Source organism: Haliotis cracherodii, unplaced genomic scaffold (genome assembly GCF_022045235.1).
Source record: "Haliotis cracherodii isolate W230 unplaced genomic scaffold, xgHalCrac1.p SCAF_7, whole genome shotgun sequence".
NCBI classification, from domain to species: domain Eukaryota; kingdom Metazoa; phylum Mollusca; class Gastropoda; order Lepetellida; family Haliotidae; genus Haliotis; species Haliotis cracherodii.
In genome coordinates this window covers 33,286,096-33,303,552 of record NW_027266330.1, presented here as the reverse complement: position 1 = coordinate 33,303,552, position 17,457 = coordinate 33,286,096, and the positions used below count along the sequence as shown (strand labels likewise).

General features: G+C 40.5%; 2 protein-coding genes across 2 annotated transcripts; both read left to right on the top strand.

Moving 5' to 3' along the window:
* The first annotated feature begins 1,298 nt into the window (after positions 1-1,298).
* LOC139449090 (cell death abnormality protein 1-like) lies at positions 1,299-4,803 on the top strand. The gene is made up of 5 exons (XM_071230560.1): positions 1,299-1,318; positions 1,409-1,467; positions 2,050-3,030; positions 4,246-4,354; positions 4,683-4,803. The coding sequence occupies exons 1-5, from the start codon at positions 1,299-1,301 to the stop codon at positions 4,801-4,803; spliced, it is 1,290 nt and encodes a 429-aa protein (XP_071086661.1).
* A 5,436-nt stretch (positions 4,804-10,239) lies between these two features.
* LOC139448602 (cell death abnormality protein 1-like) lies at positions 10,240-13,613 on the top strand. The gene is made up of 5 exons (XM_071230165.1): positions 10,240-10,259; positions 10,350-10,406; positions 11,137-12,119; positions 13,113-13,222; positions 13,494-13,613. Exons 1-5 carry the CDS (start codon positions 10,240-10,242, stop codon positions 13,611-13,613), a joined length of 1,290 nt encoding a protein of 429 aa, XP_071086266.1.
* Positions 13,614-17,457: the final 3,844 nt, after the last annotated feature.

Here is a 17,457-nt window from a genome sequence, read left to right as displayed (position 1 = left end):
CAATCTTAGCGTTCCTTTATTGGTGACTGAGTAAAGTTGATTGAGTACCGCTTTGAATGTTATTTCGATTATATATCATCGTACCAGCTTCATGTAAGAGGAAAGCTCGAGGCGTTGCAGGTATAAGACGTTTTCACTGTCGAATCCCACGAGCACAGGTAAGATGGACTGGTCGGCTCGGAGTCGGTGTCAGGAAACAACAAACAAACCAAACCAAACCATACCAAAAGACGTTAAAATATGGTACTTGTTGTTACCCTGTCTGGCGCTCGGCATTAAGGGGCTAAAAGAAGGACTGATCGGCTAGGAGTCAGTATACTATGTCTGAGTGGGGTATTCATGTTAAACTGCATCATGGTATCTCAGTGAGCTAGCACTATAAATCGGCATCAGTCCGGACTAGTACAAGCAGCCACACAAACACACACACGTGCATACAACTTGAATATATAAGTGCAATAATCTTGGACGCGACGTTAAACCCAATTTCACCTCACCTCACCTTGCTAGGAGCTTGAAATGGACTTTTCAGAAATGTCGTTCTGACCAGTGGCAACAGGAGAAATGTGCAATCTTAGCGTTCCTTTATTGGTGAGTGAATGAATTTGGTTAAGCCCCTCTTTGAATAGAATTACGATTATTTTACATCGTACCAGCTTCATGTAAGAAGAAAGCTTGAGGCGTTGCAGGTATAAGACGTTTTTACTTCGTGGAATCCCACGAGCACAGGTAAAACAAATCAGGTCTACACAGCTAATTGCGTCTCCTTAGACGACATTCTAACTTGTATCCCTGCCATTGTTGCCTTTAACCACAGGGATATGAGGGATGTTGTTTAGTGTATTGCCAGGTTGCACAATGAGGGGAGAACCTGTACACCACATTTGTGCCAGTGATGTCTTTTTCCAACTTTAAACTTTTTCTTTCACAATATATGTGAATAAAAATACATTACTATACGCGTCCACGTCAGATATACAAAAACAAACAACATTTTGAAATATACTCGCAATAGAAACGGTGTTCATGTTCTACATGAAAAACAACAAAAACAGTCTGATCACGTAGCTAATAGAAACATAAATCATTAAGTACATTTTTGCAACATGACTAAGAGATAACTCTTCTCATAAGAGAGCATATGTTTTATTAATGAACAGATTCATTTCACACTTCCCCCTTATAGGGAAGTTGAAGGTTAACTGTCAATATGAAGTCTGATTCCGCGATTACAACTCGCACGAGTTAACACCCGGAGGCCATATCAATTGCTATAGCTTGATACACCAACATTGAAAATGTTCCTTTCTCATAACCAGTAAGTAGATTAAACATATACTTATTTCGAGCAATACAGTAATATGTTTGTTGTGCTGATAGTTGGGTATATATCATTTTCCATTTTCAGACATATCATGACTTCTGTGGTGATCCTATGTTTTGCATCCGTTCTACTTTTCATACAAGGTAAGTTTGCAGATAATCATTGTGTCGTCCAGGATTATGCTTCGAAAGATAAACGTTCTTGGTTTGGTGACTATTAAGGAGGCTGATTTATCATATTCTTCACATATTTATTTCGACCCGTGAAGATCTGGGGTAGAATCGGCCTTCAGCAACCCATGCTTGCCGTACATGGTGACTATGCTTGTCTTATGAAGAGACAAATGGGATGGGGCGGTCAGGCTCGCTGACTTGGTTGATACATGTCATCGTATCCCAATAGCGTGGATCGATGCTCATGATGTCAATCACTGGATTGTATGGTCCCGACTCGAATGTTTACAGACCGCCGTCATATAGCTGGAATATTGCTGAGTGTGGCGTTAAACAACAAACAAGCAAGCAAAGCATATTTATTTAAACCTGGGCTTATTTTCAATCATTAACATGAAGTTTTCAAAAGTCCATATCACTCATGGATCCAATATCCTACTTTCAAAAGTACTATGAATACTACCCAGTCGTCTGAAGCATCACAATGTGCTCTCATAGCTTTGCCTATATGGTTACCTCTGTCCAATCTAAATGCTTATTCTTTCTTTTCAGCAAAACCCTGCTATTATAGCCAGAACTGCTCAAAGTGTAACGACAAAGGTTACTGCACATCAAAGTGTCACCTTGGGTATTTCGGCACGAGATGCACATCTAAGTGCAGCAATGGCTGCAGAAATAGAAAGTGTGAACTACAAACAGGCAGTGGCATCGCGGTATGCACCAATGGCTGTATTTCAGGATTCGAAGGGCCAAAGTGCAACATACCATGTGATAAGAATTGGAGACAGTGTACAGAATGCAAAGGAGGGTGTGTCGGTAAGTACTGCCAGATGGATTCATCCTGTGTTTCTGGATGCGTCGACTCCTACTATGGCCTTGACTGCAAGAACTGTTCTGAACAATGTAAATCGTGCAATAGAAGCACTGGAATATGTGACCAGTGTCATTCGCCATACACTGGTCCCAACTGTGAGATGTCATGTGAGAATTGTAAAGGAACATGCAAGGCCGGATGCAAAGAAGGCTGTAATCGCGGATTTTATGGTCACAGGTGTGAAAAGGTGTGCAGTGAAAACTGCCGCGCTGGTCCTGGCGCATGTGACAGAAATGCTTCAAAGAAGTGTAGTCCCGAATGTGACCACATGACAGGGTTCTGTATTCATGGCTGTACTGGCGGGTGGTATGGAGCCAACTGCTCAACTCAGTGTAACCCAATGTGTGTAAATATGTCCTGCAATGGTACAGGGGCGTGTGTAGCTGGCTGCGCTCCAGGATATGCTGGTTCAGACTGTTCATGCTTTGAAAACTGCATCGAGCATATTTGTTTCTCTGAGGACGGAACCTGTGCGAAAGGGTGTGACAATGGTTATTACGGTGCATTTTGTAACACCAGCTGTAGGGTTTGCATTGATGGGATTTGTGACAGGGAGTCTGGAACCTGCACCAAAGGATGCAACATTACTGATCAAAGATGCAAGTCTACCTGTTCAAGTGACTGTCCTATAGATACCTGCGTCAAGGATAATACATGTGGTAAGACCTATTTATTTGGATATTATGGTCACTGGTGTGACAAGGCGTGCAGTAAAAACTGTCACACAACTTCTGTCCCAGCATGTGCCAGAAATCCCCCTGCCCAACAATTACATCCTCGAATGTAACAACTATTCAGGAGATCGTATCCACGGTTGTAATGTCGGATGGTATTGTACTAATTGCTCATCTCGATATAACTCGAAGTGTGTAAATATGTCCTGCACTGATTCAGGGGCGTGTGTAGATGATTGTACACCAAGTTAAGCTGGGTCGGACTGTTCATGCTTTGGAAACTGCATTGATCACGAATGTCACTCTGAGAACTACCTGTGGGATATGCACTGACAGTAATAAAGATCATTATATGTTATACATTCATGTCAATAGTTTAGAAAAACGACACCCAAACATCCTTAACAAGATGTTGACAAAAACACTGACCATCTGAAACTTGACAATTACGGGCATTACCTGTGAAGGGATTAAAACAGATGCATCAGTGGAATAGAATAATACATCAACCAATTTATAAGATAACTCATTTGTGTGTGAATATGATATTCCGTTGATGTAATTGATGACCAATATCCTTCTTCGTAGAACGGGATCGCTCGTCACGCTGAAGAGCCGGGTTCGATTTCCAACATGGGTAAAATTTGTGAAGCCCATTTCTGGTGTCCCCCGCCGTGATATTGCTGGAATATTGCTAAAAGAGGCGTAAAACCATACTCACTCACTCAATCAATCACTCGTAGAAATGGTATCAGCTGTCCTCAGACGAATGATGATTAGACTTTGTTCAATGTCACACTGGTATGGTTTGAATTTATATCAATTAGTTTAGAGATAAGGTTAGAATGGGTCACAGGTGTTGATTTTATGGGTTTTCATTAAGCCTTCTCTAATGTTCCAACATGACCCAATCTAATTTACCCTGAGATGTAGGAACGGAGAATACAAATATATGATAAACATTTGGTCATCCACTTTACTTGATCACAGATAATTTATTTACGCATCCTAATGAACATCTGTCCATTTGTAGGTACTTTGTGTCACAAGTTCAAGGTTTTAGGTATTGCACCTATTGATATAGAGGCTCTGCATGTAAACTATTTTACTGTGCCACTATTCTGGTGTTTATAAGCGACATATACGTGTACGTACACGTTAACAATATTATTAAACTTGATAACATTATTGTTTCCAAAGAGCCTACCACTGAGAGTCCACCACTGATCATTATCGGAACATCATCAGCGTGTTGCCTGGTTGGCATCATAGTAGCTGTATGCATTGGATACTACGGACGCACCAAAAGGTTTATATCCAAGTGCTTTATGTAAACAATGAACAAGACAAATTAAGAATGCTTTCTGTTATATTTAACATCTGTGCTCTCGTCTGAGCACTTCGACGTATCCTATTTTACATATATGCTAAGGACCGACAACTTGATATTCTGGTTATTATTTCTTTCAACAGTCTGAAGGATAATAAAGAATTTCAAGGCTTTCCGGGGACAATTTCCTTCTTTCGATAAACTCCCCACACTGCACACTCCATATCCACACCTCCCTGAATACGGAGATAATATTCCTATGTTCTATTACCAATGACGATAAACAAACACATGATTTTTCTTACAGGCAAGAAACAGATGACAAAGAAGAGGAATATCCAGTGGAACAGCCGGAAGCACCCCATTACGAGCTAATGGATATTGATCCCGATAAGAACGAAACAGGCCCTGTGATAGTTTTCCTTTAGTCTAGGATCACGCCCCATAATCCTCCACCACACAACACAGCACAACACAACACAACACAACACAACACAGCACATGATATGATATAATCAAACAATACCACATCATTATTTTTAGAATATATTTTATAACTTGCTTGAATCTATGATAACACATAACTTTAAATATAGTTCAGAATTCTTATTATTCTTAATTTCTACGGTATAATCAGCATGCTTAGCCGTCTTATGAAGTAATACATTAAGCATTATATGTTATACTTTCATATCAATAGTTTGCACAACCTAAATCCAAGCTGTCTGTCTTTGTGACAAATGTTGACTAAACACTTGCCAGGTAAAACATTCCCCATGAAGCAATCAAAACAGTTACATCGATGGAAAACATTATCTAATCCTCACGAATCTACAGAGCATAAAGTATATTATTTAGGAGATAAACCTTCTGGGTTTTGAAATTTGATTGAGTCCCGCTGTAGAGTAGATACAAGTTACACAAAGCAGGATGACAACCCAGATCTATGATGTGGTTGAACATTAACTTGTAGATTTACAGGGAATGAGCCTGATGGTGCAACGTTATTGCCAATGGAACTGGAGAATGACTGAACAGCCGCTTTTTTAGGCTGCGGATGAGCCGGCTATTTTGACAGGAGGGATTTGATTTGACCTGCCAATTTCAAGATTTCACAGTATTCGACGCCAGTGTGTGAAACAAATGTGACAGTTGTTGCCAAAAAACAGTGGTTTGTGTATGATTTGCTTAATTATGTGTGTTCAGAAATGAAGTTCATCAAGTTGGATAAGTTGTTATGATCAAGTGCCCGTGCTGTGACTCCAGTGATGTTGGGACATTGTTTCCGTGGCCTTTCAAAGGGAGGAGTGTATTCTGATGGACTTTCAAATCCCCTCCTGCCAAATCCTAACGTTGGTGGTTGACGGACATGGCAATGATTGTCGATTCCAAAACAATTTGTAAACAACATGTTGTCATGAATAAAGTTGTTTACAACACTTTTTATAATGTTATATTGTGCTTTCATTGTCAATGAGAAAATTGCCTGTTCTGGGTGTATTCATTGAACATGTCCCTAACAGTTTCATAAACATTATCATTTGTATGCAAAAGATATGCTTTCGTTAAACCTTATAATCTCATCATCGAAGCAGCGTTACTGTCTAGAACATCACATCATCGATAAAAACATCCGAAATCAAACTACCGTATTTCCTCTATCAGACGCTAGTCCGTCTATTAATGTCGGTGTGTATCTGAGACCTGTCTTGCATTGGCGACATAGCGTGTACTAGAGGTACGTTTTTTTTGTGCATGAAAAGGCTTAATATATTTAAAAGGGGCTTCCGTAGCAAAAAAATATCAGAATCAATTATACCTCAACGTCATGGTAGAGTTAATGTCAGTGCGTTTTGTGGTTAGAATGAATCTTTTAATAAACAGTGTATTTGATAACTACCAAATAATAATACATAGAAAATTTAGACGTTTTCCTTTAGTGGAGGATGACGCCAAACAATGTCTTTAGAACGTGAAACACTCATGAATTAAATCACCAGCAGGTGACCCGGGGTCACTGACTTGGTATAGGTTATAGTCATCGGGGTCGAGATAAAATTACACGTGAGTGAGTGAGTTTGGTTTAAACCCGTGATCATAGATGTCTGTCAGAGCCAAGGGACGCAACCCTGGACAGGGTAATCTATGCCACCGAGTGAGTGAGTACGTTTGGTTCAATGACGCTTTGAACAATATTCGAGTTATACGGCGTGTCAGCTTAATGTGGGAGGAAAGCCTAAAGTTATGCAGGCCTTAGACGTTTTCCAATTTGGTGAAATCCACGAGCATGGGTATGGTGCTGCCAAGAATATACTCATGGTGTGGTGCTCGTCACTGCTTTGTGCAAAGTAATAGTCATTGATATCAAGAGAAATTGGAGGTTATAATGTAATGCAATGAAATGCGTTGCGTTTTGTTGTGTTGCGGTGAGGTGAGGTGAAGTGAAGTGAGGTGAGGTAAAGTGAGGTGAGGTGTGGTGAGGTGAAGGAAGACAACACAATAGAAGGTAGACACAATTTTATTGATAACAACTTCTTTAATACTGTAAAAAGCGACGTTTCGGTATAGATCCTTATACCGTTGTTGACTTGTCCTGATAAGTACAAAAAGAATGTATATCAATATAATGGCCTAAGCACGATACCGCTTGAATCCTAAAAGACAGGAAACCGTTGATTAGACTGAGCAAAGGCTGCCACGATAAAGTGATTTGTCATGTACGGAATAAAAGTTGAGTGAACTAATTAATAGTAACACCTTCAGTCAGCAAAGCAGTGATAGCTGTGCAACCATTTGGGATTGTCAATAATCATGCGCGACGATCAGCGGGCAGATATATGACAAATGGTCCTGTTTTACATACTTTCGGGGTAAAATAGTGAGTGAGTGAGTGAATTCGGTTTAAAGCCGCTTTTAACAGTATTCCAGTTATATCACGGCGTGTCAGTTTAATGTGGGAGGAAAGCCCCAAGTGATGCAGGTGTCAGACGTTTACCACTTCGGTGAAACCCACGAGCACGGGTATGGTGCTGACATACCTAGAAACATAATCGGGGCGAACCGGGATTCGAACCCACAATCATAAGTTTCTGGCGTGCCCAAGGGACGCAACTCTGCACAGCGAATTGCGGCGCCTTAGACGACTGGGCCACCCGTGCCCCCCAGGGTAAAATAGGTCTTCAGCAACCCATGTTTTCTTTATTTAAAAAGAATCAAATGAAAAAAAGACCAAACACATGTAAACACGTGCACATCAGTCTAATGTAATTGTTCCTCCGTGTGCATTGCCTGCTCCCTTCACTACATCGTATGCGTGTCGTATTAGGCGACTAACAGGATCGGGTGGTCACAATTGCATGGATCGATGCTGATGATGTCAATCACTGTATTGTCTGGTCCAGACCGCCGACAAATAGCTTGAATATTGCTGAGTACGGCGTTAATCAACAAACAAACAAACAAAACCGGGTCCTTTGTAACTGATGAACTGATCATCTAGATAGGATCTGTGGTTTTGTGAACAACCTTTGGGCTAACATAAGGTTGTGACTACGGTACAGAGAATGTGTAAAACAGTTGGCTTGACGTGAATACGCATTAACCACTGTCTTCACTAGGCATGGGTAGATGAACAGATATTATGTGCAATGACTGGTCACAGATCAAGGGCTCTGCATAACTACAAATTACAAATTCTCAGAAGAAAGACCAGGTCGACCAAGAAGGTCAAAGTTGTTCGCAGTGACTGAACGACTGAACTTTGTTTGATCAATGTCAAACTGCAGTCAACAAAAATGTTTTGAAGATCCGGGGTAGAATAGGTCTTCAGCAACCCATGCTTGCCATAAAAGGCGACTGTGTTTGTCGTAAGAGGCGACTAACGGGATCGGGTGGTCAAGTTCGCTGATTTGGGTAATGCATGTCATAGTATCCTGATTACGTGGATCGATGCTCATGTTGTCAATCACTAGATTGTCTTGTCCAGACTCGATTATTTACAGATGGCCGTCATATAGCTGGAATATTACTGAGCTTGGCATTAAGGGGCTTAAACAAGGACTGGTCGGCTCGGAGTCAGTATATTGTGTCTGAAGGGGTATTCATGTTAAATTGCAGCATGGTATCTCTGTGATCTAGCACTTTAAATCGGCATCACTCCGGACTAGTACAAGCAGCCACACAAACACACACACGTGCATGCACGTCGCTATATAAGTGCAATAATCTTGGATGCGAATTTCAACCCCATTTCACCTCACCACCTTACAAAAGTTGAAATATTAGAAATTCAAATTGACTAACAAAGGAAACATTTAGCTGAGGTAAGTGTCTTCGGCTTCACGACAGTCATCTCTTGTTTGCAAACACAAGTTAGTTGATTGTGCGTTCAACTCCAAGCGTTGTTTCAGGCTGCTATTGAACTGTGGGGACCTGTTTTGGGCAGCGATAGCATAAACAGAGTTTCGCGAACGGGCTATCCATGTCAGGAGCTTGAAATGGACCTTTTCAGAAATGTCGTTCTGACCAGTGGCAACAGGAGCAATGTGCAATCTTAGCGTTCCTTTATTGGTGACTGAGTGAAGTTGTTTGAGCACCGCTTTGAATGTTATTTCGATTATATATCATCGTACCAGCTTCATGTAAGAGAAAAGCTCGAGGCGTTGAAGGTATAAGGAGTTTTCACTGTCGAATCCCACGAGCACAGGTAAGATGGACTGGTCGGTTCGGAGTCGGTGTCAGGAAACAACAAACCAACCAAACCAAACCATACCAAAAGACGTTAAAATATGGTACTTGTTGTTACCCTGTCTGGCGCTCGGCATTAAGGGGCTAAAACAAGGACTGGTCGGCTCGGAGTCAGTATACTGTTTCTGAGTGGGGTATTCATGTTAAACTGCGGCATGGTATTTCAGTGAGCTAGCACTATAAATCGGCATCGGTCCGGACTAGTACAAGCAGCCACACAAACACACACACGTGCACACACCTTGAATATATAAGTGCAATAATCTTGAACGCAACGTTAAACCCAATTTCACCTCACCTCACCTTGTCAGGAGCTTGAAATGGACTTTTCAGAAATGTCGTTCTGACCAGAGGCAACAGGAGAAATGTGCAATCTTAGCGTTCCTTTATTGGTGAGTGAATGAATTTGGTTAAGCCCCTCTTTGAATAGAATTACGATTATTTTACATCGTACCAGCTTCATGTAAGAAGAAAGCTTGAGGCGTTGCAGGTATAAGACTTTTTTACTTCGTCGAATCCCACGAGCACAGGTAAGACAAATCAGGTCTACACAGCTAATTGCGTCTCCTTAGACGACATTCTAACTTGTATCCCTGCCATTGTTGCCTTTAACCCCAGGGATATGAGGGATGTTGTACAGTGTATTGGCAGGTTGTACAATGAGGGGAGAGCCTGTACACCAAATTTGTGCCAGTGATGTCTTTTTCCAACTTTAAACATTTTCTTTCACAATATATGTGAATAAAAATACATTACTACGCGTCCACGTCAGATATATAAAAACAAACAACATTTTGAAATATACTCGCAATAGAAACGGTTTTCTAACGGGAATCATTTGGTAATGTTCTACATGAAAAAAACAACAAAAACAGTCTGATCACGTAGCTAATAGAAAGATAAATCATTAAGTACATTTTTGCAACATCACTAAGAGATAACTCTTCTCATAAGAGAGCACATGTTTTATTAATGAACAGATTCATTTCACACTTCCCCCTTATAGGGAAATTGAAGGTTAACTGTCAATATGAAGTCTGATTCCGCGATTACAACTCGCACGAGTTAACACCCCGAGGCCATATCAATTGCTATAGCTTGATACACCAACATTGAAAATGTTCCTTTCTCATTACCAGTAAGTAGATTAAACATATACTTATTTCGAGTAATACATTAATATGTTTGTTGTGCTGATAGGTGGGTGTATATTATTTTCCATTTTCAGACATATCATGACTTCTGTGGTGATCCTATGTTTTGCATCCGTTCTACTTTTCATACAAGATAAGTTTGCAGATATTCATTGTTTCGTCGAGGAATCTGCTTCGAAAGATAAACTTACTAGGTTTTGTGACTATTAAGGAGGCTAATTTATCATATTCTTCACATGTTTTTTTCAACCTGGACTTATTCAATCCCTATCATGGAGGCTTTTTCAAAGGTATATAACACATGTTCCAATATCCTACTTTCACAAATTGACTAAGTGTTGCGAAATATAAAGATATATTAAGCTTTGTAGCTTGTTTCAAAATAAGCATTACTATTATAAGAAGTAACTTTCATTATTGGCCTAGCTAAAACTACTACTACTACTACTACTACTACAAATACTACTACTACTACTACTACTACTACTACTACTACTACTACTACTACTACTACTTCTAAAAGTACCATTACTACTACCCAGTCGCCTGAAGCTTCACAGGGCGGTAGCCTAGTGGTTAAAGTGTTCGCTCGTCATGCTTAAGACCCGTGTTTGATTCCCGATACGGGTACAATGTGTGAAGCCAATTCCCTGATATTGCGGGAACATTGCTAAAAGAGGCGTAAAACCATATTCACTCACGGAAGCTTCACAATTTGCTCTCATAGCACTCAGGAACCAATATCCTACTTTCAAAAGTACTATGACTACTACCCAGTCGTCTGTAGCATCACATTTTGGCTCTCATTACTTTGCCTATTTGGTTATGTCTGTACAATCCCAATGCTTATTCTTTTTTTCCAGCAAAACCCTGCAATGATAACCAGAACTGCGTGAGCTGTGACGACAAAGGTTACTGCACATCAAAGTGTCACCCTGGGTATTTCGGCAAGAGATGCAAATCTAAGTGCAACAGTGGCTGCATAAATAGATCGTGTGAACTACACACACACAGTGGCACCGAGGTATGCACCAATGGCTGTATTTCAGGATTCCAAGGTACAAGGTGCAACATACCATGTGAACAGAAGGTGAGACTGTGTACAGAATGCAAAGGAGGGTGTGTCGGTAAGTACTGCCAGATGGATTCATCCTGTGTTTCTGGATGCGTCGACTCCTACTATGGCCTTGACTGCAAGAACTGTTCTGAACAATGTAAATCGTGCAATAGAAGCACTGGAATATGTGACCAGTGTCATTCGCCATACACTGGTCCCAACTGTGAGATGCCATGTGAGAATTGTAAAGGAACATGCAAGACCGGATGCAAAGAAGGCTGTAATCTTGGATTTTATGGTCACAGGTGTGAAAAGGTGTGCAGTGAAAACTGCCGCGCTGGTCCTGGCACATGTGACAGAAATGCTTCAAAGAACTGTAGTCCCGAATGTAACAACATGACAGGGTTCTGTATTCATGGCTGTACTGGCGGGTGGTATGGAGCTAACTGCTCAACTCAATGTAACCCAAGGTGTGTAAATGTGTCCTGCAATGGTACAGGGGCGTGTGTAGCTGGCTGTGCACCGGGATATGCTGGTTCAGACTGTTCATGCTTTGAAAACTGCATCGAGCATATTTGTTTCTCTGAGAACGGAACCTGTGCGAAAGGGTGTGACAATGGTTATTACGGTGCATTTTGTAACACCAGCTGTGAGGTTTGCATTGATGGGATTTGTGAGCAGGAGTCTGGAACCTGCACCAAAGGATGCAACATTACTGATCAAAGATGCAAGTCTACCTGTTCAAGTGACTGTCCTATAGATACCTGCGTCAAGGAAAATACATGTGGTAAGACCTATTTATTTGGATATTATGGCTACTTGTGTGAAAAGGTGTGCAGTAAAAACTGTCACACAACTTCTGTCCCAGCATGTGCCAGAAATCCCCTTGCCCAACAATTGCATCCTCGAATGTAACAACTATTCAGGAGATCGTATCCACGGTTGTAATTCATGTCAATAGTTTAGAAAAACTAAACCCAAAACTTCTTTAATATGTTGTTGACAAAACACTGACCATCTGAAACTTGAAAATTACGGGCTATCCCCTGGAAGGAATTAAAACAGATGCATCAATGGAATAGAATAATACATCAACCAATTTATAAGATAACTCATTTGTGTGTGAATATGATATTCCGTTGATGTAATTGATGACCAATATCCTTCTTCGTAGAAAGCGATCGCTCGTCACGCCGAAGACCCAACATGGGTACAATGTGTGAAGCCCGTTTCTGGTGTCCCCCGCCATGATATTGCTGTAACATTATTAAAAGCGGCGTAAAACCATACTCACTCACTCACTCGCTCACTCGTAGAAAGGTTATCAGCTGTCTCCAGATGAATGATGATTAGACTTTGTTCAATGTCACACTGGTCTGGTTTGGATTTATAACAATAAGTTTAGAGATTAGGTTAGAATGGGTCACAGGTGTTGATTTTATGGGTTTTCATTAAGCCTTCTCTCATGTTCCAACATGACCCAATCTAATTTACCCTGAGATGTAGGAACGGAGAATACAAATATATGATAAACATTTAGGTCATCCACTTTACTTGATCACAGATAATGTATTTACACATCCTATTTGAACATCTGTCCATTTGTAGGTACTTTGTGTCATAAGTTCAAGGTTTAAGGTATTGCACCTATTGATATAGAGGCCCTTCATGCAAACTACAGTATCTTACTGTGCCACTATTCTGGTGTTTATTAGCGACATATACGTGTATGTACAAATTAACAATATAATTAAATTTGATAACATTATTGTTTCCAAAGAGCCTACCACTGAGAGCCTTCCACTGATCATAATCGGAACATCATCAGCGTGTTGCCTGGTTGGCATCATGGTAGCTGTATGCATTGGATGCTACGGACGCACAAAAAGGTTTATGTTCAAGTGCTTTATGTAAACAATGAACAAGACAAATTAAGAATGCTTTCTGTTATATTTAACATATATGCTCTCATCTGAGTCTTAGTCTTTCAACAGTCTGAAGGATAATAAAAAATTTCAAGCCTTTCCTGGGACAATTTCCTTCTTTCGATAAACTCCCCACACTCCACACTCCACACCCCACACATCCCTGAATACGGAGATAATATTCCTATGTCCTGTTACCAATGACGATAAACAAATACATGATTTCTCTTACAGGCAAAAAAACAGACGACAAAGAAGAGGAATTTCCAGTGGGACAGCCGGAAGCACACCAGTACGAGCTAATGGATATTGATCCTGATAAGAACGAAACAGGCCCTGTGATAGTTTTCCTTTAGTCCAGGATCACGCCCCATAATCTCCCACCACAGAACACAGCACAGCACAGCACAACACAACACAACACAACACAACACAACACAACACAACACAACACAACACAACACAGCACAGCACATGATATAATATAATCAAACAATACCACTTAGTTATTTTTAGAATATATTTTATAACTTGCTTGAATCTATGATAACTCATAACTTTAAAAATGGTTCAGAATTCTTATTATTCTTAATTTCTACGGTATAATAAGCATGCTTAGCCGTCTTATGCAGTAATGCATAAAACATTATATGTTATACTTTCATATCAATAGTTTGCAAAACCTAAACCCAAGCTGTCTGTCTTTGTGACAAATGTTGACTAAACACTTGTCAGTTAAAACATTCCCCATGAAGAAATCAAAACAGTTACATCGATGGAAAACTTTATCTAATCCTCACGAATCTACAGAGCATAAAGGATATTATTTAGGAGATAAACCTACTGTGTTTTGAAATTTGATGAAGTCCCGCTGTAGAGTAGATACAAGTTACACGAAGCAAGATGACAACCCCGATCTAAGATGTGGTTGAAAACTAACTTGTAGATTTACCAGGAATGAGCCTGATTGTGCAACGTGATTGAAAATGGAACTTGAGAATGACTGAACAGCCGCTTTTTAGGCTGCGGATGAGCCGGTTTTTTTTGACAGGAGGGATCTGATTTGACCTGTCAATTTCAAGATTTAACAGTATTCGATGCCAGTGTGTGAAACAAATGTGACAGTTGTTGCCAAAAAACAGTGGTTTGTGTATGATTTGCTTAATTATGTGTGTTCAGAAATGAAGTTCATCAAGTTGGATAAATTGTTATGATCAAGTGCCCGTGCTGTGACGCCAGTGATGTTGGGACATTGTTTCCGTGGCCTTTCAAAGGGAGGAGTGTATTCTGATGGACTTTCAAATCCCCTCCTGCCAAATCCTAACGTTGGTGGTTGACAGACATGGCAATGATTGTCGATTACAAAACTGTTTGTGAACAACATGTTGTCATGAATAAAGTTTTTTACAACACTTTTTATAATGTTATATTGTATTTTCATTGTCAATGAGGAAATTGCCTGTTCTGGGTCTGTTCATCGAACATGTCCCTAACAGTTTCATAAACATTATCATTTTTATGCAAAAGGTATGCTTTCGTTAAGCCTTATAATATCATCATCGAAGCAGTGTTACTGCCTAGAACATCACATCATCGAAAAAAAACATCTGATATCAAACTACCGTATTTCCTCTATCAGACGCTAGGCCGTCTATTAATTTCGGCGTGTATCTGAGACCTGGCTTGCATTGGCGACCTAGCGTGTAATAGAGGTAATGCTTCATGCTTTAAGTTCCTATGGGTGATCGTGAAAATGCTTAATATATTTAAAAGGGGCTTCCGTAGCAAAATAATATCAGAATCAAACATTCTTTAATGTCATGGTAGAATTAATGTCAGTGAGTTGTGTGGTTAGAATGAATATTTCAATAAACAGTGTATTTGATAACTACCATTTAATAATACATGATAAATCTAGAAGTTTTCCTTTAGTGGAGGATGACGTCAAACAATGTCTTTCGAACGTGAAACACTCATGAATTAAATCACCAGCAGGTGACCCCAGGTTACTGACTTGGTATAGGTTATAGTCATCGGGGTCGAGAGACAATTACAAGTGAGTGAGTGATTGATTTTGGTTTAAACCCGTGATCATAGGTTTCTGGCGTAGCCAAGGGGCGCAACTCTGGACAAGGTCATCTGTGCCACCAAGTGAGTGAGTACGTTTGGTTTATTGACGCTTTGAACAATATTCGAGTTATACGGCGTGTCAGCTTAATGTGGGAGGAAAGCCTTAAGTTATGCAGGTCTTAGACGTTACCCAATCTGGTGAAATCCACGAGCTTGGCCAAGAAACATACTAATGGTGTGGTGCACGTCACTGCTTGGTGGAAAGTAATAGTCATTGATATCAAGAGAAACTGGAGGTTATAATTTAATGGAATGAAATGCGTTGCGTTGTGTTGTGTTGTGTTGCGATGAGGTGAGGTGACGTGAAGTGAGGTGAAGTGTGGTGAGGTGAAGGAAGACAACACAATAGAAGGTAGACACAATTTTATTGATAACAACTTCTTTAATACTGTAAACAGCGACGTTTCGGTATAGATCATTATACCGTTGTTGACTTGACCTGATAAGTACATAAAGAATGTATATCAATTTAATGGCCTAAGCACGATACCGCTTGAATCATAAAAGACAGGAAACCGTTGATTAGACTGAGCAAAGGCTGTCACGATAAAGTGATTTGTCATGTACTGAATAAAAGTTGAGATCAGTCTAATGTAATTGTTTCTCCGTGTGCATTCACTACATCTTATGCTTGTGTTATTAGGCGACTAACGGGATCGGGTGATCACAATCGCGAGGATGGATGCTGATGATGTCAATCACTGTATTGTCTGGTCCAGAACGCCGACAAATAGCTTGAATATTGCTGAGTACGGCGTTAATCAACAAACAAACAAAACCGAATCCTTTGTGACTGATGAACTGATCATCTAGATGGGATCTGTGGTTTTGTGAACAACCTTTGGGCTAACATAAGGTTGTGACTACGGTACAGAGAATGTGTAAAACAGTTGGCCTGACGGGAATACGCATTAACCACTGTCTTCACAAGGCATGGGTAGATGAACAGATATTATGACTGGCCACGGATCAAGGGCTGTGCATAACTACAAATTACAAAATCTCAGAAGAAAGACCAGGTCGACCAAGAAGGTCAGTGATGTTCGCAGTGACTGAACGACTGAACCTTGTTTGATCAATGTCAAACTGCATTCAACAAAAATGTTTTGAAGATCCGGGAAGAATAGGTCTTCAGCAACCCATGCTTGCCATAAAAGGCGACTGTATTTGTCGTAATAGGCGACTAACGGGATCGGGTGGTTAGGTTTGCTGACTTGGGTAATGCATGTCATAGTATCCTTATTACGTGGATCGATACTCATGTTGTCAATCACTGGATTGTCTTGTCCAGACTCGATTATTTACAGATGGCCGTCATATAGCTGGAATATTACTGAGTGCGGCGTTAAACAACAAAAAAACCAAAACAAACCAAACCATACCAAAAGACGTTAAAAGATGGTACCTGTTGTTGCCCCGTCTGGTGCTCGGCATTAAGGGGCTTAAACAAGGACTGGTCGGCTCGGAGTCAGTATACTGTGTCTGAGTGGGGTATTCATGTTAAATTGCAGCATGGTATCTCTGTGAGCTAGCACTATAAATCGGCATCACACCGGACTAGTACAAGCAGCCACACAAACACACACACACGTGCATGCACGTCGCTATATAAGTGCAATAATCTTGGACGCGAATTTCAACCCGATTTCACCTCACCACCTTACAATAGTTGAAATATTAGAAATTCAAATTGACAACCAAAGGAAACATTTAGCTGAGGTAAGTGTCTTCGGCTTCAGGACAGTCATCTCTTGTTTGCAAACACAAGTTCGTTGATTGTGCGTTCAACTCCAAGCATTGTTTCAGGCTGCTATTGAACTGTGGGGACCTGTTTTGGGCAGCGATAGCATATACAGAGTTTCGCGAACGGGCTATCCATGTCAGGAGCTTGAAATGGACCTTTTCAGAAATGTCGTTCTGACCAGTGGCAACAGGAGCAATGTGCAATCTTAGCGTTCCTTTATTGGTGACTGAGTGACGTTGTTTGAGCACCGCTTTGAATGTTATTTCGATTATATATCATCGTACCAGCTTCATGTAAGAGGAAAGCTGGAGGCGTTGAAGGTATAA

What these genes read in the sequence shown, in the direction of transcription:
- LOC139449090 (XM_071230560.1), top strand. Translation starts at nt 1,299, where the DNA reads ATGTTCCTTTCTCATAACCA. An exon ending in ATGTTCCTTTCTCATAACCA is followed by an intron (nt 1,319 to 1,408) that starts GTAAGTAGATTA and finishes TTCCATTTTCAG; the next exon opens with ACATATCATGACTTCTGTGG. An exon ending in TACTACGGACGCACCAAAAG is followed by an intron (nt 4,355 to 4,682) that starts GTTTATATCCAA and finishes TTTTTCTTACAG; the next exon opens with GCAAGAAACAGATGACAAAG.
- LOC139448602 (XM_071230165.1), top strand. Translation starts at nt 10,240, where the DNA reads ATGTTCCTTTCTCATTACCA. An exon ending in ATGTTCCTTTCTCATTACCA is followed by an intron (nt 10,260 to 10,349) that starts GTAAGTAGATTA and finishes TTCCATTTTCAG; the next exon opens with ACATATCATGACTTCTGTGG. An exon ending in GCTACGGACGCACAAAAAGG is followed by an intron (nt 13,223 to 13,493) that starts TTTATGTTCAAG and finishes TCTCTTACAGGC; the next exon opens with AAAAAAACAGACGACAAAGA.